General features: G+C 57.8%; 1 protein-coding gene across 1 annotated transcript in view; it reads right to left on the minus strand.

The window, feature by feature from the left end:
* SHANK3 (SH3 and multiple ankyrin repeat domains 3) overlaps positions 1-19,419 on the minus strand; it is a 352,413-nt gene that overhangs the window by 43,692 nt on the left and 289,302 nt on the right. Inside the window, exons 17-19 of the mRNA XM_074166270.1 lie at positions 7,081-7,216; positions 4,367-4,447; positions 1,403-1,426 (exon numbers count right to left, since the gene is read on the minus strand). Of these exons, the coding sequence (XP_074022371.1) occupies positions 1,403-1,426; positions 4,367-4,447; positions 7,081-7,216 (241 nt within the window). The remainder of the gene's footprint in view (positions 1-1,402; positions 1,427-4,366; positions 4,448-7,080; positions 7,217-19,419) is intronic.

Consider the following 19,419-nt stretch of genomic DNA (forward strand, 5'->3'; position numbering starts at 1 on the left):
GAATAACTCCATGAAAGAGGACAGGTTGGGGGTGACCTGCTGGAGAGCAGCTCTGAGGAGAAAGACCTGGGAGTCCTGGTGGACAATAGGATGACCATGAGCCAACAATGTGCCCTTGTGGCCAAGAAGGCCAATGGCATCCTGGGGTGCGTCAGGAAGAGTGTGACCAGCAGCTCGAGGGAGGTCATCCTCCCCCTCTGCTCTGCCCTGGGGAGGCCACAGCTGGAGCACTGGGACCAGTTCTGGGCTCCCCAGTTCCAGAAGGAGACGGAACTGCTGGAGAGGGTACAACAGAGGGCTACCAAGATGCTGAGGGGACTAGAACATCTCTCTGCTGAGGAAAGGCTGAGGGACTTGGGTCTGTTGAGTCTGGAGAAGAGCAGAGTGAGGGGGGATCTGATCAACGCCTACAAATACTTCAAGGGTGGGTGTCAGGAGGATGGGGCCAGTCTTTTTCCAGTGGTGCCCAGGGACAGGACAAGAGGGAACGGGCACAAACTGCAACAGGGGAAGCTCCATCTCACCATGAGGAGGACCTTGTTTGCTGTGAGGGTGTCAGAGCCCTGGCAGAGGCTGCCCAGAGAGATGGTGGAGTCTCCTTCTCTGGAGACATTCCAACCCCCCTGGAGCCGTTCCTGTGGGACGTGCTCTGGGTGACCCTGCTCTGGCAGGGGGTTGGACTGGGTGCTCTCCAGAGGTCCCTGCCAACCCCATGTGATTCTGTGACTCCTTCCCTCTACCCTGTGCCTGTGCTGGGGAACAGCAGAGCCGTGAGCTGGCACGGGATGGGCCTCCTTGCTCCATTCAGGAGTGTCCTCTGCTGGCTCTCAGCCCCAGCAAGAACCTCCTGGCCCTGTAGTGTCCCTCGTGCAATGTCCACGTGGACACTGTCTAGTGCAACTGTCATGTATGGGGCACTGCCACAACCAGCTTCACCCTCGCCAGCCTGGGCAGCGCTAGCGTGGCCTTCGTGGTGGGTAAGGCCACCACCATGGTGGCCTTCTCCACCCGGAGCTGGCACAGTTAACAGCTGAGCTGGCTCTCCCCCAGCTCACTCGGGTCTGTCCCCGGAGCTGGGCATTTCCACCAAGGAGCAAAGACAGAGCAGGCGCAACACCTGGGGGGTCAGACCTGGAGGTTCCCGGGCCCCGGCTGGCAGAGGGGCGCTCCTGCCCGTGCCCCACAGGAGCCCATCGCCACCGCCCCGAGTTTGGCCTCTCCGCTGCCCGGCCGGAGCCCTGCATGGGGCTGCTCCCCGGCGGGAGGCCGACCCCCGGACCTGCCTTTGGGCTGAGCTTCCCCGTGACACCTGGGGTCGGGGACACCCCTGGGAGGCGCCGAGCGCGGCGGCTGGGAGGCTGACGGGGAAGGGAGGAGCCCCAGGATGTGCGGTTTCACTCACCCCCTTTCCTTCTCCGCATGGAGGCTTGGAATCAAGAAACAAAAGACAACATGAATGGCATGCACAGTTCCTGCTTCCATCCCCAGCTCCAGCCTGGCTGCCTGCCCTCTCCGCGGGCTCTCCTGCCTCCCTGCATGCTGGCAGGATCAGGCCCTGATGGTGGAGCGCCTCCCGGCCTCGCCGGGGCTCTGGAGAGGAAGGCTCAGGCAGGGCAGAGGGTGCAGCTCCTTGGGCATCCCCCTCGGCCACGGGGACCACCACAGCCTGGGCTCCGCCGGCCCCACCGCCGGGACCAGCCCTCCGCTGAGCCCCCTCCTCCCGCTCGGCCGGGAAGGGGGGATGGCAGTAAGGCCAGGAGAAGGTCTGGGTGGCACCTAAAGCCATGGAGAAACTCCTTGAAAGGCTTTGAATGTCTCCCTGCTGAGTGAGGAGATACAGCCTGCGCGTCCCCCAGAGCCCGTTTCCTCCGCACCCAGCGAAGGCCCGGGCTGCGGGACAGGAGCTTCGTTAGCAGCCTGCTGGGGACCTGGGGACAGGCACGACATGCAGCAAGCAAACGTGAGGGTACGGTCACGGGCATGTGGGGTGCTCTGCAGGACAGGAACAGGGGCAGGGACCATCCGGCAAAGCTCCCTTAGAGAAGCTGCAGGTAGCAATGTCTCTTCCAGTAATGCCACCGTCCCCTCAGACCAGGGGACCGGGCTCTAAGCTTGCACACCCCCGAGGTGGGGGGACGCCGACCTGCACAGAAACCGCCCCTTCGTGTCAGAGCCAGGGGATCAACCACCAAAACGCAAAGCGCGGGAGGAGGAAGGATCCCCCATTTTCCCTGTGCCGTGCTCCATGGGGACGCACGGTGGCACCGGCGACAGCACAGTCCCCAACCCACAGGACGTGAAGCAGGGACTAACCCCTACAATGTCCTGGAAAACGTGTGGGCTAACACCAGCCACTGGCTACAAACCCCTCTCCCAGGAGACACGGGCGACTGCTGCTCCTGGTCCCTCTCCGGGTGGAAAGGCAGTGTCTAGATGCACAATCCTCAGGGAGACCCAAGGACTCCTCTTCAATACATTCTCTGGCAGAGCTGGTTCTCTGCTCGTCCTGACCTCCCTCTCCACGAGCTCGCTCTCCTCCCCCTCGAGCCCGCAGCTCTGCTTGCCCGAACACATGTACACGGGTCCCTTCCCCGGCCCCGGTGGCCCCGTGGGGGTGTCCCACACCCCACCCGGCACTCGCAAGGCCGAGGTGCCCCCGTCACCCCACGAAGGCACCCGCGGGACCTGCGCCGGGGTCTGGCTCGAGCACGATGTTCACCGAGGATGGGGACATGCAGCTGGGGCTGGCGTTCTCCCAGAGGCATCGTGCTGCCCGGGCGCGCAAGCGGGAACCCAGCACAGCGCCCGGAACGGCTCCGGGGCCAGCAACCCAGGGGGAAAACAGGAACCCTGGGCTCTGTGCACTGCCTGTGCCAAGGGAAGAGCAAAAAGTGGAAGAAACGGCCTATTCCTCATCCTCTCCTCACGGCTACTCGTAAACGCAGCGCCTTTGGGTCCAGTAAGAGAGGTCTGGAGAAGCGGGGAACAGGCCAGGGTGGAAATGGAGGCAGTGGGCTCAGGGTGAAATAAATCACAGCGGCCACCAACCAGCGGGGGCAAACGCTTAAACGGCCAGACCTGCCCCTTCAAACCCACGTCTGAGCGTGAGCCCGACCCCCCAAGGTGCGTTTCTTTCAGAAGATGCCCGCAGGGCTGTAGAGCCCTGGCACGGGTGTAGGACAGGGAGCGGAGCGAGAAAGGTCACGGACCTTCCTTTCCACCCTGAAAAAGAGAGGGGGCGGTGGGGTCTCTGCCTCGGTCTCTGCCTCTCGGGTGGGTCTCCCGCAGGCAGGACAGGGCTCTGCCAGGCACAGCCCCCGCGCCGTGCCCCGCAAGCACACCCGCACACACCGCCCCGGCTTCGCGCAGCAAAAACCAAAATACACCTAAAAAAGCTCCCCCTCGCTCTGCCCGTGGGGGCTCGCAGCGCGTCCCACTCCCGCCCTGAGGAGCCCGTCCAGGCAGAGCCAACCTGGTGGGCACGAGCATCACGCCGGAGCCCCCAGGAGGGGGGGATGCCCCGCACCTCCTGTGCCCGGCTGGCCACAAGGGCCGCGCGGCTGCCGTTCCACTGGCCAGCCTCCCTGGCACCGCCACCGCCAGCTCAGCCGCCCTGCGGCCTCTGCGGCGCATCGGGGACAATGCGTGGCAAAACGGGCAAAGGGCTCTGTGCAGAGGGAAGGGACGGCCCTTCAGAGGGTGTTTGGACACCGGCACCCCCACAGCCCCCGGCCGGGAGGGTGACACCGGGGAAGGTGTGGGTTCAATGCCAGAACAGACGGGGAGGCCGAGGGGCTCCAGCACGGGGCAGAGGGTGGAGAGGCTCCAGGAGAAGACGGGAAGATGGAGGTACAAGCTGGAACACCAAAGCATCTGGAAACGTGGGTCGGCTCCGTAGTGACAGCAGAGCGTGTGAGCGTGAGTGTGTGTGTGTAAGGGAGGGCGGGGGGGGCAGCCTGCGGGGACGCCAGCAAATCTGGCGGTGTGTGGCACCTGCCCGGAGGTAGAGAAAAATAAAAATGAGGGGTTGTTTGGAGCGTGGGAGGAGCAGGGTGCCCGACGGAGGGGGCACGGGGGTGGCCAGCCTCTCTGCAAGCACACGGGGGCACCCAGCGTCCTCCCCCCTGGCACTGAAGGGGTGGACGGGCTCTATGGGGGGGCTCCCGCACCCCTGCGATGGTGGGGTCTCAGCACCCCCGCACCCCAGCACCCTGGAATCCCCGGCACTGGGGGTGTGCGTGTCGCCTCGAGCTCATGCACCCCTCTGGAAAATGGACGTGGGGGGAGCTGCCACTGCCCCCGCATGCCCCGCATGCCCCCCGCCCCGCGACTCCGCATGCAGGCGCCGGCCCCCGCCGCCCCTTACCCAGCTCCTCCAGCTCGGCCGTCATGGACTTGGACCGCAGCGTCAGGGTGGTGCTGGGCGCTCTCTTGGGAGGCGGCGGAGCTGAAAGGAAGAGAGACGGCATTTTGCATTTCTTGTCCAGGAACTTACGAGGAGTGGCCAGATGCAGGTGCCACTTCTTCTCCACAGCCTGGATCTCCTCGTACTCGCGGGATGAGGAGTCGCACTGCTGCAGGATCTTATTGAGGCTGCGTGTGGAGGCAAACTTCTTCATGGTCTCGGCGGCACAGTCCCGGGGCGCGGGGCAGGCCCCGGCGCGGAGGGGCCGGTGGCTCCCGCAGGCACGTGCCGGCTGCCCAGGCTCCCACAGCCCTCAGCGGAGGAGAGTCCAAGTCATGTCCCCGGGCTGCGCCTGCCCCCCTGCAGCTACCGGAGGAGCTACGGCTATGAAAGCCTCTCGCGAATTAAATCTGTCTCAGGCAGCTGGCTGCCTGCCTGCGGGACTCAGCAAACAGCTTTGATGGCTGCTTCCCCTCCGCACACGCCATGGGTGGAGGGTAGGAGGGAGGAACGAGTCCAGCCGGCCCGATCTCAGTCTCTCATTCCCGCCTCGGCGCGGCCCCCAGCGAAACGCAGCCCACCCACCCTCCTCTGCCGCTCGGCCGGATCCAGGACGGGCGAGCTCCGGTGGCCCTAGCGACGCTCCGGGGGCGGCCGGCTGCGTGCCGGGCAGCGGGGGCACATGGCCGTGCCGGGGCGGCGCGGTGCCCTGCCGGGGCGCGGGGGGGTCCCCAGGGGATGCCTAGCCGGGCCGGCCCATGGGGCTGCCCCGCAGGCGCCGCATGCCATGAGCCCACCGGAGCAGGGACGAGTTGAAGGCTCTCTTCCTCTTCAGTTAGGGTGCCTCCTCCTCCTCCTCGCGCTCGCTGGCTGACAATGCTGGATTCAACGCTCAGGCATTGCCATGGCAACCGGAGCTTCAGGCTTTGCTGGCGCTGCCTGCATCAGAGACCCCAACAGGGGCGGATTCAGCCAGAAAACGCCAGTCCCACACAGGCCTCCATCACCCGCAGGAAGAGGCGAGCCCCAGCCGGGGGGGGGACACGGGGGTCTGGCCCCCTCCCCGGGGTCCCGCCGAGGGGGACTCGGCTCCGGTCCCCGCACCCCGCACTGGAAGAGCGGCCGTCCAGCTCCGTGGGCTCAGGGCACGGGCAGCGAAGGGCAGCTGCTCACCGGCGTCAGGGCGGGAAGCACCAGGAGGAGCGGGAAGCGGCCCCGGCGGTGGTCCCAGCACCGACTCCCGAGCCTCAGCCTTTCCCACGAGTCGTGCTTTTGTGCCGTGACAATATAATTGCAGCTCTTAGTGTCAGCGCGCAGAGCTGCCTCCCTCCCCCACGCCCCGCGTGCTGCGATGGGAGCTCCCGTCCCCCCACTCCTCTCCCCCTGCTCCCGCCCCCTGCTCCTCCTGACCCCCAACTCCTGTCCCCCCGAGCTGTGCTCCCCCAGAAAACCCTTCTGCCCCACAGCCTGCCACCCCACACACAGCCCGGAATGGGGGTGGACACGACAGGCTGCTCCAGATGTGCCCCTTTCCTCCACCTCTGGATGCCCCGGGATGAGGTCCTACCCTCCACAGCCAGCTGCTGCCAGATGTGCCTCCAGCCTCCCCAGCTGGCTGTCCCCTGATGTGCCCCTGCCCTCCACAGCTGTATGCCATGATGTGCCCCCCCCGTACACAGCTGGCTGCCTCCCATCCAGCTGCCCTCCAGATGTGCCCCTGCCTTCCTCAGCCAGATGCCCCCTACCCCACTGGCCACGAGCACATCAGCCCGCCACCAAACTCCCCCTCGGCCCCACCTCTGGCTGCGGGTCTCGGCTCTGCCCCCAGGGCCGGGGGACAATGGGGTGAAAGCCCGAGAGCCTTCTGGGGGCCCCACGGCCGCCCGTGCTCCCCTGAGTTTAAGGCAAGCCCCACACGTGGCCCGTAGCCCCAGGACTGGCCGTGCGCCCGGGAGCTCCCAGCCCCGGTGTTCCCCAGAGAGGACAGGTTCCAGCCTGGTCTCCCCGCCGCCATGGGGCTGTCCTCCACCCTGGCACCCCCTGCACTCCTGTGGGCTCTGTCCCCCACCCCAACACCCCCCACAGGGACGGTCCTGCTCCCCGACAGCCCCACGCTTCGCAGGGGTAGCTCTCCATCATCCCCCCCACACTGTGGGGCCGGCTCGCTGCCACGACACCCCAAAAGAGCAGGCAGTTCCCCACCATGACACCCCCTCAGGGGGGGTCTCTGCTCTCCCGCACAGCCTGCCGCTGGCACCACGGAGGAGCCGGCTCCAGCCTTTGCTGGGCGCACACAGCTCCGGTGGGAGAACAGAGCTGCTGGTGTCCCACAGCCCGGCCATGGATGGGACCTGCAGGAGGCCCGGATGGTAGCCACCGGCTGTGCCCGGCTGTCCCAGCATCGGTGGCAGTGCTCTGCCGCAGCCCCCCCACCCGACCACCGTCCCTGTCCCCACTGTGCCGCTCAGCGTGTCCCAGTGCGGCAGCGTGGCTGGTGCCAAGATCTCTGTGCCCGGATGGGAAGGTCTTCCCCTCACCGGTGCCCTCCATCCTCCCCAGCTGCAGCTCAGCAGCCTCACGGCCACCCACCCGCTCCTTCCCGGGCTCCTCCACGCTGGCTGACGTACAGGTGACACAACCCCCCCAGTCAGAGAACCACAAGACTCCACACCTACCCTTCTTCCGAACAACTTCTTCTGATTCTGGCTTGCGGCTGACGGAGACAACCTTCATCACCAGGTGGTTCCCCCCCTGTCGGATCAAGGAGACCACCTGCTTGTGTCCCACCTTCACCACGTTGACACCATTCACCTAGGACACAAACAGAGCGCGGTGTAAGGGCACCGGTCACAAAGGGAGTGGGCAGAGGGTGAGACCGACGCTTGTCAAGCCACAAACCCAGACAATTTTGCATCTCTGCATCTGGATTTACAGCCCAGCATGTTCTTGTTAAAAGCTGTCCCTGTGCGATGTCACCTACCAGTGACCACAACATTCTGGAGAATCCCAGAATGGTTTGGGTGGGAAGGGACCTTAAAGCCCCCCCAGTGCCACCCCCTGCCCCGGTCAGGGACACCTCCCACCAGAGCAGGTTGCTCCAAGCCCCCTCCAGCCTGGCCTTGAACCCCTCCAGGGATGGGGCAGCCACAGCTTCTCTGGCCAACCTGGGCCAGGCTCTCACCACCCTCACACCAAAGAACTTCTTCCCCACATCTCAGCTCCATCTCCCCTCTTTCAGTGTCAAACCCTTCCCCCTCCTCCTGTGGCTCCCCTCCCTGCTGTCGTTTTCAGCCCAAGTGGGACCTGTTAGTTCCTTGGCCAACAAGCCCGGGTGGGAGGCCAGGCCGGGCAATCCCCAAGGCACAAACCAAAGAGTGAACTGGAAAATGCCATCTCAGTACTTGGGTGTCCACCAAGGACCAACGAACCCAAGGGTCTCCACAGGGCATGGACAGATGGACCCTCATTCTGGGTAACAGGTTTAGGTGAAATGGGGGTGAGGACTCTTCACGGCTGGAAAAACTGGCGTCAACTTTTGCGGTTGTCGCCTGCTTTGTGAAAGAACCAGCCGTGTTTGCACTCTTTGGTGCTCGCTTTGGAAATGTGCTGGGCTCTCCGGGACCACGGCTACTCGAGGCGTGAGGTAACAACTGAGACAGGTGATTATTTATGGGCAATAAATATAGGAGCACCTTTGTTAGCATTTATGTTAATGTTCACGTTTCCAGAAGTGGAGCACTCAAAAGCCAGGTTTAGGTTGTCCACACAACATTGGTTTCATCACCCTGAGTCCAAGACCAGAGGCGTTGTAGCTCAGCCGCTGCACGCCACCGGCTCCAGGTCTCACAGACACCCGGAGTCGGGGAATCCAGCCTTTCCCTGCAGGTCTGACCCCAGTGTTCAGTAATTCCCACCGCTTGAAAAACCCCCCACTCGTTCCTACGTCACTATCAAGAAATGGGTTTTCAGCCCCGGGCTCCTGTGCTGCCCGTCCTCGCGCAGGCTCAACTCAATGCTGGAACAGAACATCAGTGCTTTCTAAGACGCAAAGCTTTTGAAATAATCGTTCTATCTCAAATATTTAATTATTCAATTGATTCGATTTGGATTATAATTGATTCGGTAATCATTCAATTTGCATGAAAATTGCATGAAAACACATGTTTTCCTCAGAAAATTTGATTTTGGTGAAATTACCAGCCTATTCCAGTTAAATCACCTCTTGATCTTTTTTCTGGACGACCAGATGGAATGGATTGAATCCCGGAGCACAGTTATCCTGGATTTTCTCACCACCCTATCCCACTGCAGCAGAGCCCAGGGCTGAGGGGCGTCCCCAGCGCCAAACGTGGGTCCCTCCCATCTGTTATGGATAAGCCGTGATTCCAGGTTCATTCCCAACGCATATGGAGTCACCCAGCAGCATCAGGTCATGAGCAAAGTCCCAGAGAGACCCACCAGAAACCCCAGCCATGGCAGTTCCTCACTGACAGATTCTTGCCAAGACCCATCACCCGGCAAATCTGGGAACCGCTCCCCAGGTGGGTTCTGTCACAGGGATGTGACACCGACACAGACAAAATCCACCGGAAAGGAGGGGGTAGCCGGGGGGGTCGGTCTCTTCTCCCAAGGAACAGGCGATGGGACAAGAGGAAACGGCCTCAAGTTGCTCCAGGGGAGGTTTAGGATGGAGATTGGGAACAATTTCTTCATGGAAAGGGTTGTGAAGCCTTGGCAGAGGCTGCCCAGGGCAGTGGTGGAGTCACCATCCCTGGGAGGATTTCAAAGCCGGGCAGACGTGGTGCTGAGGGACACGGGTCAGTGGTGGGTTTGGCAGTGCTGGGTCCATGGTTGGACTCCATGATCTGAAAGGTCTTTTTCACCCAAAATGATTCTATGGTTCTATAAAATCTATTACATGTAAACTGTTACCTTTATCAACCAAACGTGACACCTCAAAGAATGAAACAAAATTTGTTCGATGAGTTTTTTGGCTGGTAATTACATTCTGCTCTTTAACTCTTTATCAACAGCCTACACCATCTGATTGATTGTTTTTTGCCGGCATCTGGTACCAGACTCAGAGGTTTGTAATTAACAGGATCATCCCCTTGCCCCTTCCCCACGCCAGCGCCCTGCCTGGCATCGTCCCAGCACCACGCCGTCACAAAATGCAAAAAGTGCAAAATTACCCCCTGGGAGATGCTGTCAGCCTCGGTTACTAATGGCTCGGAAAGCGCTTCCTCATCTGCATGTGATGCAGGCACATCACCCTGCTCCCTTCCAAATAAAGACCAGAAACTCTGACAGAACATGCCTGTGCTTTCCGTTTCATTTCAAGCACCCGAACTTGCCCACCCCAATGGGCAGCGGGTCAGATTTGTCAGATTTTTCAGACTGCTCAAAGGCAGAGCGGCGGGAGCGGGAGGTTTTCGCTCTGAGGGATGGAGAGGTGAGACCTTCTCCCTCCGCTCCACCCCGCGGCACTGGTGGCACAAGGCTGGGCACGTGGCCTCTGGGAGAGCCCCGGCTGCTGTGGCACTGCCTGGCACAGGCACCGTCGGAGCCCCGTGTCCCCTTGGTGCTCCGGCAGAACGGCAACCGTCTGCGTTTTTGCTGACAGTCAAGTGACAGATGGAAAATGTTGATTTTTTCAATTGTTTGTAACTTGGTGAGATCAGGGCTGAGGAAAAGGTACTGACGCGCTCAGACACCGTTTTGCCCAACGTGTTTCGAATGTGCCCACAGACGGGCAACTCCTACCGCAGCCGTGAGACCCCAACTCAGCCTGTTCTGTGCAACTTCACCCACCCCTGGGCACCCCTGGACTGTCCCGAGCACAAAAAGCGACGACCAGCCCTACAGAGCCGGCTGAGGACCAGCCAGGAAAGAGGAGAAGACCACGAGGCTGGCCAGTCTGTGCAGAGAGTCTCAGTGCCACGCTTGCCCGGGACCACCGACTTGACCCTGACTCTCTGAAACACCCTTGGCCAGAAGGACATCAACCCAAAGCCACAACCAAACCGGCCAGAACCGTGCCAGAGCCGGGGCAGGTTAAAAAGCTGCAAATCTTGGTCACTGGGGTGTGAACGGGAGTGATTCGGCTGATGGGGAAAAATAACATCTCTGCTGCTGTTTGAACCAGAGGGAACAGCACGTTAATGGTCTTTCCGTGGCAACCTCAACGTGTCGCTCCCACGCTGCCAGGCCTTTTCTCTGAAAGAGGGAGTAAAAACAAGCAGGTGCTCAAACCCCAGGAAACCACAGCTCAGCCCCGCCAGCGGGAACGCCGTCTTGCAGAAAGCGGATTAAGAAAGCAATCAAGAGGCTAAAATAACACCGGAGGTGACGAATGAATGTTATACAGCAAGGCTGACCACGGGGGAGGCTGCTCAGACAGTTGCTGGTTCTGTGCAAGAATGTCTGGGAAAAAAACCACAGTTCCTGAAAAACCCAGCCTCCTGATTGAGCCCCGGTTCCTGGGGATACCCAAGAAGACGAAGCACAGAACTCCACAACTGCCAACAGCTTTGGCTGAACACCCACCCGGGTGCTCTCTAATGGTTGCTCTTGAAAAAATCAAAATACAAAGAGAGGCACACGTCAGATACACGGGGCAGCTCACCCAGAAAACGGTGCCGAGGTTTCCAGTTCTCTTCCAGCCTCCCAGCTGGGCTGACCCAGTACGGCAGGACAAACCGCACGGAGAGCCCAGCGCCCGGCACCACCGCTGGTCCGTAACCCACAGGGAGGTGGGCTCTCATCACCACTGAGCAAACCAGTGCTTTGGGATGCTCTTCCACCACGGGAAGGGAGACCCGACACTGGCACTTCAGCCCCCTGACGGGCTGCCAGGAGAAGCCACAGCAGCCAGAGACCCTGGGGAAAAGGTGCCCGAGGGGGAACAGGGGCTGCGGTTCAACAGTGCTGATGGTCCACCGAACTGGGAGAGGACTGAAGATGCTGGGAGGGCTGGAGCCCCTCTGCTGTGAGACAGGCTGAGAGAGTTGGGGGGGTTCAGCCTGGAAAAGAGAAGGCTCCGGGGAGACCTTGGAGCCCCTTCCAGTCCCTCAAGGGAGGGGCTCCAGGAAAGCTGGGGAGGGACTCTGGATGAGGGAGGGGAGCCCTAGGAGGAGGGGGAAGGGTTTGACACTGAAAGAGGGGAGATTGAGCTGAGATGTGGGGAAGAAGTTCTTTGGTGTGAGGGTGGTGAGAGCCTGGCCCAGGTTGCCCAGAGAAGCTGTGGCTGCCCCATCCCTGGAGGGGTTCAAGGCCAGGTTGGAGGGGGCTTGGAGCAACCTGCTCTGGTGGGAGGTGTCCCTGCCCAGGGCAGGGGGTGGCACTGGGGGGGCTTTAAGGTCCCCTCAACCCAAACCATTCTGTGATGATTCTATGATCTCAGCCAAGCCACCCCCCACCTTCAGCAGAACCGGAACGTCAGAATCGCGCTCCCGGGAGCACAATACATCTCCCACAGGAGGAAGAAAAGCTCTTAGACATAAAAAGAGGAGGCAGCGAAATGAACAAAGCAAACTGTCTCATCTCTGTGAGCAGACCCGTGCACGGAGGATCCCTGTCACACAGAGCCTGGGGCTGTCTGATGATGGCAGAGCCACACGGGGGAATTGCCTGAGACACACACACAAAAATCAGCTTTTTGGTCCCAGCCTGGGAAGTGCAGGAATGAATCTTCAAGAAGACCAGCGGCGGGGAGTCCTGCCCCTTGAATTAAACACTCCAAACAATTGCTGGCCCTCAGACGGGAGGTGTTGGAATGAGAAGGATCAGACAGGCAGTGGTGGAAACGTGACTAGTTTTGATCCAGCAATAAAGGAAAACATCCAGTTTCTTGGGCACAACTGCCTGATAAAGCTGCCCTACTCTTGGAGATATGCTTTTGGCCTGGAACAGATCAAGAGTCAAACCATGAAGAGAGTGTCTAACAACTGCAAAAGAACATACATAGAAATGGGAAGACGTTATTTCAAAGTCTGGGCATTATAAACTGGGCATTATAAACTGCCCCATGGTGCATCGGTGCTGATGAGCTCCAGGAGGAACCCCAGACTGAGTGAGAGGGCAAAAGGTGGCAGATGGGCCACCATGTAGGTACACGCACAGTAATGCTTCTAGGGAAGAGCCATCTGAACACACTGCATGATGCTGAACATGGACCTGGTGGGTAGAGCTCCAGATAGGTCTTGGCTCTGATACTGACAGCTCTCAAAATCACGGGCTCTGGGCACAACAGCAGCCAAAAAAGCCAAGAAAACCTCTCAGGGAGGAGATGGAAAGCAAGGTGGGCGATGTCACTGGGGGCTATGCTGATCCTGCACGTGCACACCTCCAGAGCATGTGCAGGGCTGCCCAAAATGTCCAAGCACACGTGCTCTCCTTAACTGATAGTAACGCCACTGTCAAGGACAGGGAATGGGGCTAATGGACCACCAGCCTGGCCCAGTGGGACATTTCATACACCCAGTCTGATCCCTCCCAGCGAGCTGATATGGATACGAAGCTTTAGTAGTCTGTCACAGGAGATAACGTCCCCATTCTCCCAACGGTTTCAGTAGCTTTTCTATGCTCCTGTTCCAGCCTGAATCCACCTTTCTTGAACACAGATTTCCAGGGTGGTGAATATTACTCCAGATGAGCTCCTCTATCACTTGAGTAATAGCATGAATACTTCCCCCTTGTGACTGCCCAATGAACCCCTACAGCAGGAGAAAGCTCTGAAAAGACAGGCAAGGACTATGTTCTCCTGAAGCTCAGGGAAAAACGTAGAATCAGAATCATAGAATGGTTTGGGTGAGAAGGGACCTTAAAGATCATCGAGTTCCAACCCCCTGCCCTGGGCAGGGACACCTCCACCAGACCAGGTTGCTCCAAGCCCCGTCCAACCTGGCCTTGGGAGGGATTGACCACAGCTGTTGCAACAAAACTGAACCGATCTCAGCTCCAAGGGGACCAGGTCACAGTCTTTGGATTAGATCAACCGGCCACAGCAGCTAAGTGATCATCCAGGCAAGTGGACCATCCAGGTGAGTGATCATCCGGCTGTGCCAGCTGAGGGGGTCACCAGCTCTGAAACATCATCCTTGAATTAATGAGGAGAGAACGAAAGTCTTCCTCAGTGAGCAAGAACCAGAATGGAGGAGAAGGACTCTCTAACTGGGTTAGCGCAATAGAGAATATGAAAACCGAATAACAAACAGAAAGAGCTCAAAAGACACCAATGGGCTTGAGCTGGTGTCAACCCACTAACACCTTCAGAGTGATGGGGGATGGCCAGTGTGGTGATGGTGAGCAGGTTCTACAGACGGGTAACGAGAATCACATCTGCAGGGTGATTCACTGTACACTGCATCTGCTACACTCTGCTAAGTGCAATTCCTATTTGCATTTAATTTAAGCACATTGCGGTACCACTCTGCTAAATCCAAATCCCATGGAATGTCAGATATCTTCAAGCAAGGGAATTTGGTAGGAAACACTGAACCTGCCACGTGTGGAACATCTAAAAGCAGCTGGTCAGAGAGCACCGGACTGTGACCTGTGCTCAGCACGTCTGGCGATTCTAAAGCCTGAGAAAACCTCCTCCCCCAGGAGGTGCCACCAAGGCAGAGATCAATGGCACATCCACACAGGCCCCAGCACGGTGCCAGCAGCACAAGGACAAACACAATGTTCCCAGCTGAAGTCAGACCGGGGCAAAAAGAGATGAGAAAACTCTGTCCCCTTGCGAGGATGGAGCCCTTTAATGGCGACTGGCACCCAGAGCTACGACAGTGCGGAGCTTGACTGTGGAAGGAGGGTAAAGGGACTGTCCTCGAAGCTTCAGCGACCATGCTGTGGTCCATTCTGGATGTCAACCAGTGAGAAGCAGCTCTGAGAAATGCGCAGTATTATCAGAGAATGACAAGGGCTGAGTTCTGAGGAAAGACCGTGAGAACCAGGCATTATGTGGTACCTGTTCCCACCTCCATTACGCGGTGTCCGTCTGTACGTAAGGACTGACCTGACGGTGATCACCCGAACCTCGCACGTTCCCAGGAACAAGAAGTTACTGAGAGGAACATGTAGGCTCTGAAGCATGAACTAAGTTTGTTCTGCTCCAGAGCTCCATTATGGCCATCCACCAGGAGAACAACAGGTCCATCAGCCAGGACATGCACAGACCTCTGGACAAAATTCAGGGAGTTTTGGGGGAAAATCTTCACCAGCAGGAACAGACTTGCACGTCACTCCAGAGAGCAGAGCTCTCTGGGTTTCCGATTGCCAACGTCACCCTTTAGCATCTCAAACTGGAGAAAAGCTGCAAGATTATTCAGACCCTGAGATGTTCCTTCTAAGAGCTTGAGCTCTAAACCGTCTTTCCCACCTCTCCCAGGCAATCTCACTCTCCGGGCATAGGACCTACTGGTGCGAAAATGCTGAGAAATGGGATTTCACCAAAGCCCATGCCTGTGGTTACGCAGGGGATGCTCTGTACACGCACTGGGATCTGCAACGAGCTGCCTCCCCCCGAGCTGGGCGAAGGAAGTCAATGCCCACCCCCCAGAACCATCGCCCTTATCAGCTGAGCAAGAGGGACTCCTTACGCCTCAAACCTTTTCCAGCTCCAGAATCACTCTGAGGGTCTTTGAGAATTCCACTTGTAACATCAGACTCACCCCATGGAGGCAACATCTGACCTGCACCAAGGGATGTCCCCATGACCTTCCAGAGCTGCAGCCCCAACAGGCAACTTAACTTCCCTCTGGGAGCCCATCCTTCATGTGTCCCAAACATCTCGGCCACATCCTACGCAATCTGCTACCGCGAATACCATTACCTCGGAGAAACCCATCTCCTTTGCTGAATTACACTCTTCCTGGGGAATTTCATCTCCCGGGATCCACACTCCTTGCCTGCAGACACCTCCCCTGGCCCGGGCTGCTGGAGCGTGGCTGCTTCAGCAGGGAAGGCGGATCATGCCCCAGCAGTTGCTCTGCTGTTGGCTCTTCCCCCACCATTCCTGGTCCCTGCCGCCCTTACAGACCGTTCTGAAACACCGATAGAAGTGCTGAGCTGCGGGGATCAAAAATTGTAAAGAAACCTCGTAAAGAAACCCTGCTGGTGATGGCCCCCACACCGGCACCTTCTCCTCAGCAGCACCTCCTGACACTTCACGGGGCTTCTCAGCCACCTTCGCTCTGTTAATTCCACTTATCGTAGGGTTATTCATCCACAAGTCACATGGCTGTTCAGGAGGTCAAAACACACCACGTAAACGCAGTCCTCACTGGAACCAGCCCGAGATGCTGCCGAGAAAGGTTTGTTTCCACCTTCCCTGGAACCACACTCCATGGGATTAATTGTACTGTCATTCTCTTAATTCTTTGTTGATTGTGCTCCAAATTAATTGCTCCATTACTTTACGCAGCACTGATGCTGAGCTAAACAAGCTATAGTTTCCTGAACACCTATTTTATACCCTCAGAAATACCAACTCTTCCAAATTTCATAGATGAGCAGGATTTTGAGGCATTAACACCAGCGGCTCAGACAACTCCTCAGCTCGGCTCCTTCAGATGCTCGGGTATATGTTATTCAAGCCTGTTAATTTGAGTATGTTTATTTTTAGCAAATACTATCTCACTTTCTCCTTGGTTACAGCTGGGAAACTTTCTGTTCCAAGCACATCATATGGATAGATACATCCTCCTGATTTGTTCCCAACTCGGAGCAGAACATTTCTGCCTTTTTTTTTTTTTTTTTTGCACCAGAATATACAATTTTATCATTTACATACAGAAATGGATCTCTACCAGACTTTCTTTATTTCTTCTAATGCTCCAAAATTTCTTAATATCTTTACATATCAGCCTTTGATATTTCCTTTGGCTCCCCTTATCAACCTCCCACACACTTTAGCTCAAATTAACCGCATTTCCTTCTCCTTTACTTGCTGACCTTTGCAGAGAGAAGGGGATACGTGTGTCTGTAAGTAATATTTAACCGCTCCTTCATTATCTCACCGAAGTGGGAGATGTCTTGCCCAGCAGATTTTACCCCTCTGATTTCCCCTCCCCGACTTCATTTAGCAGCCTGTCCTCAAATAACCCTTAGATTTTGTTAATTATGTAAAATTTTACGCTCCCGAATATCAAAACCTCTGAGGTTCAGAAGAATGGTACTTTCCCCCCCCGCAGGAGACCCTCAGGGGCTGCTGACACAGCCCGAGCCCAGCCACCGGCTCTGCTGCAGCACCTGAAAGGTCCTACTGGAGCCATCAAAGCCTTTTTTAATCTGTTAAAGGAAACGAATCCCAGAGGACACCATCTCTCAGCCAGGCTGTGTCACCAGAGGCAGAAGCGACACCCGGGAAACGCTCCCCTCTTGAACTCAGCTCTGCCACGGCGGGTTTTCTCCCCACCCAGAAGGAAAGGGGACCGGGGGGGGTCTCTCCAGCCCCCACGCAGACACCCCCCCGAAGCCCCCGCGCTGCCCTGCACACCCCCTGCTTTGGCAGTCCATCGTTATTTGTCATTTCCTCTTCTTCTAACAATGCGACTAAGTAATACAGACCTAAATAATGAAAATATCCACCAATACATGTCCGTATCTGTATCCGGAGCCCAGACGTCCCGTGTGTGCACGCAGACACGCTCGATGGATGTACCAAACGGAAGTGTACGTACCAAGGCTGTCGTCTCCATCACTGGTTACGGGCTCCTCGAGATAAAACAACCGCGGCTCCCAAACCTGCCAGGCTCAGAGGAAGACCCAGGGCTGGACACTACGGACCCTGCTCCTGAGTCCCGGCCAGAACAAGGTGGGATTTTCCAAATCCCACACTCCAAAAGGTCTAAGCTAGTCCTGAGCTGTGGCACCTCCACAGCCTGGGGTGTCCCACCAACCCCAGCGAGCCGGTGAGCACTAGTTGCCCGACGGTGTAATTGCCCGTGCGTTTCCTTCTGGTGCTGGGCACGGAGAGGCATCACCGGGCACCCTCTGCGGCCACGGCCAGAGTCAAACCCCGCTGCGGCCAGAGGCAGCTCGGAAACGCCTGATTGGCGTGATCCCCCACGTCTCTGCAGTTTGAAACCTGCAAAGGTTTCACGGAAGCCTCAAGAAAAACCACCTCCCTGTGCTCCTGTGTTCCGTCCCACAACGTGACACTGTGACGGTCACATCCACCCCCGCCACCTTCTGGAGATCACCCACCAGCACGGGGAGCAGCTTCACCGGGCACTGCCCACTGGCGCTTCCCAACTCTGGCTGAGGGTCCGTCCCAGCTCTGGAGCACGGATGCTCATCTGCAGGGTCTGGTGACCCAGGCTGCGTGAACGTGGCAGAAAAGGGAAAAGCCCACCCTACTCCTCCCATCTGCCAAACCTCTCATTCCGGGCAAAAGAGCCCAGAAGATGCCGAGTGAGCTGGGTGACGAGTTCCTGGGAACGTCCTTTCTCCTTCAGCTCACTTGCCTCTGGGCATCCTCGCTCGGCGGTTCAGGCCACGCAGTGGAGAGGTGACAACAGCGGAGGGGGTTGCTGGCCGGGGAGGTGACAGCACGGCTCCCCCCAGCCCCGTGTCTCACCTGACTGGCAGTGACGTTGCGTGGTACATGCTGGACTCAGGAATGGAGACCCTTCCCAAAGGCAGCCTGGAGGACACCCAAACCCTACGGAAATGTGCCTGGAGAGGTGCTGGCAGCAGCCACCAGAGCACATCCCTGAAATGTTATCAGTAACTGGTGCTTCTGAAAGGCCTTATGTGTGTTCTCACCAATAGCGAGGAATCTATCCTTGAATTTATCAAGCATGAGCTAATGAAAAGGGCTCCTAATCAAGGGAGGCAAGTTTTGTATCATTCTCGAGGAGGCACATCGAGCATAAGGACCTTGAGGATGGTGCTAATCTACACGTTCTGAGAAGTTTAGCCAACTTGGCAGGAAAGTGAAAATTCTGAGTGTCCTAAGCTGAACTACCTTCATTATAACATTAACCATCACGCCCACAGGCCAAGAAGACCCTTGCCCGGGTGAAGACCCTTCCCTTGAGCATGCGTGGGAGCTGGAACTTGATGCTGTAATCGTATGTAAATTACTGACCAATCAAATATAGGTGGGAGGTTCTAATATCGTAATGATGTTGTAAAATGTGTGTAAAAGTCACGCGGGGAGTTCCGATGGGTGGACACGTTGGGTGGAGAGATCCCCCATCCCCCCGGTGCCGAATAAAGTAATGCCTGCTCTTTAATCAAGTGTTCAGGGGTTTTATTCCCGATTTCGGTGACAACCTCAGCGACCAAAGTCCCCGTGTGCTGCTCTCGGGTAAGACACTGCGCTGGGACACGGCCTGCTCAGACACTGCTGCTGCGGGACGTGAGATGCAGGGGTCTTCCTAACAGATCTTCTCCAGTGGCTAAAGACGAACTGAACACATTTAAAATGGAGAGAGAGCTCTGCCTTGGAAGAACAACGCCCAGGGGAGAAAACGGATGCACTTCAGAGGCCATCTTGGCTAAAAGACCTTCATTGGTTCTGCCAGGTGACCTCCTGCTGGAGAAGAGTGAGGAAGCGTGTTTAGGTCTTTAGCTATCTACCCTACCCCATGTTACTGCCACGGGGAAGGCTGTCACCATCCATGGGACAAAGACACCGTGTGCCAGCCAGAGCTACTGTCCTGGAAGGTTTGCTGCCTGCCTCAGAGCATGGATTGGTGGTGTTGTGGAAAGATTTTGGGACTCCTCCGCCCTTCGGATTACTACCCTTTGCTGCTCAAGGTGACAGTGATACATCCAGGAAAAACCAGGTGGCTGCAGGGCTTTGTGGTCAAGGGCAATGGAGACTGGCAAGAGTGTGTTCCAGCTGTGCTCTGGACAGAGTCTGTCCCCAGAACCTCTTCTGGGAGAAGTAAAGATCCACTGGGGAGTGCACACAGACTGACGCCCAGCCCTGCAGCTGATGCTGCCAGCAAAGATCCAAGTTCCTTATCCTGGTGCCTCACTGGAGGATGATGGAAGACCAC

Source organism: Numenius arquata, chromosome 2, assembly GCF_964106895.1.
Source record: "Numenius arquata chromosome 2, bNumArq3.hap1.1, whole genome shotgun sequence".
NCBI classification, from domain to species: Eukaryota; Metazoa; Chordata; class Aves; order Charadriiformes; family Scolopacidae; genus Numenius; species Numenius arquata.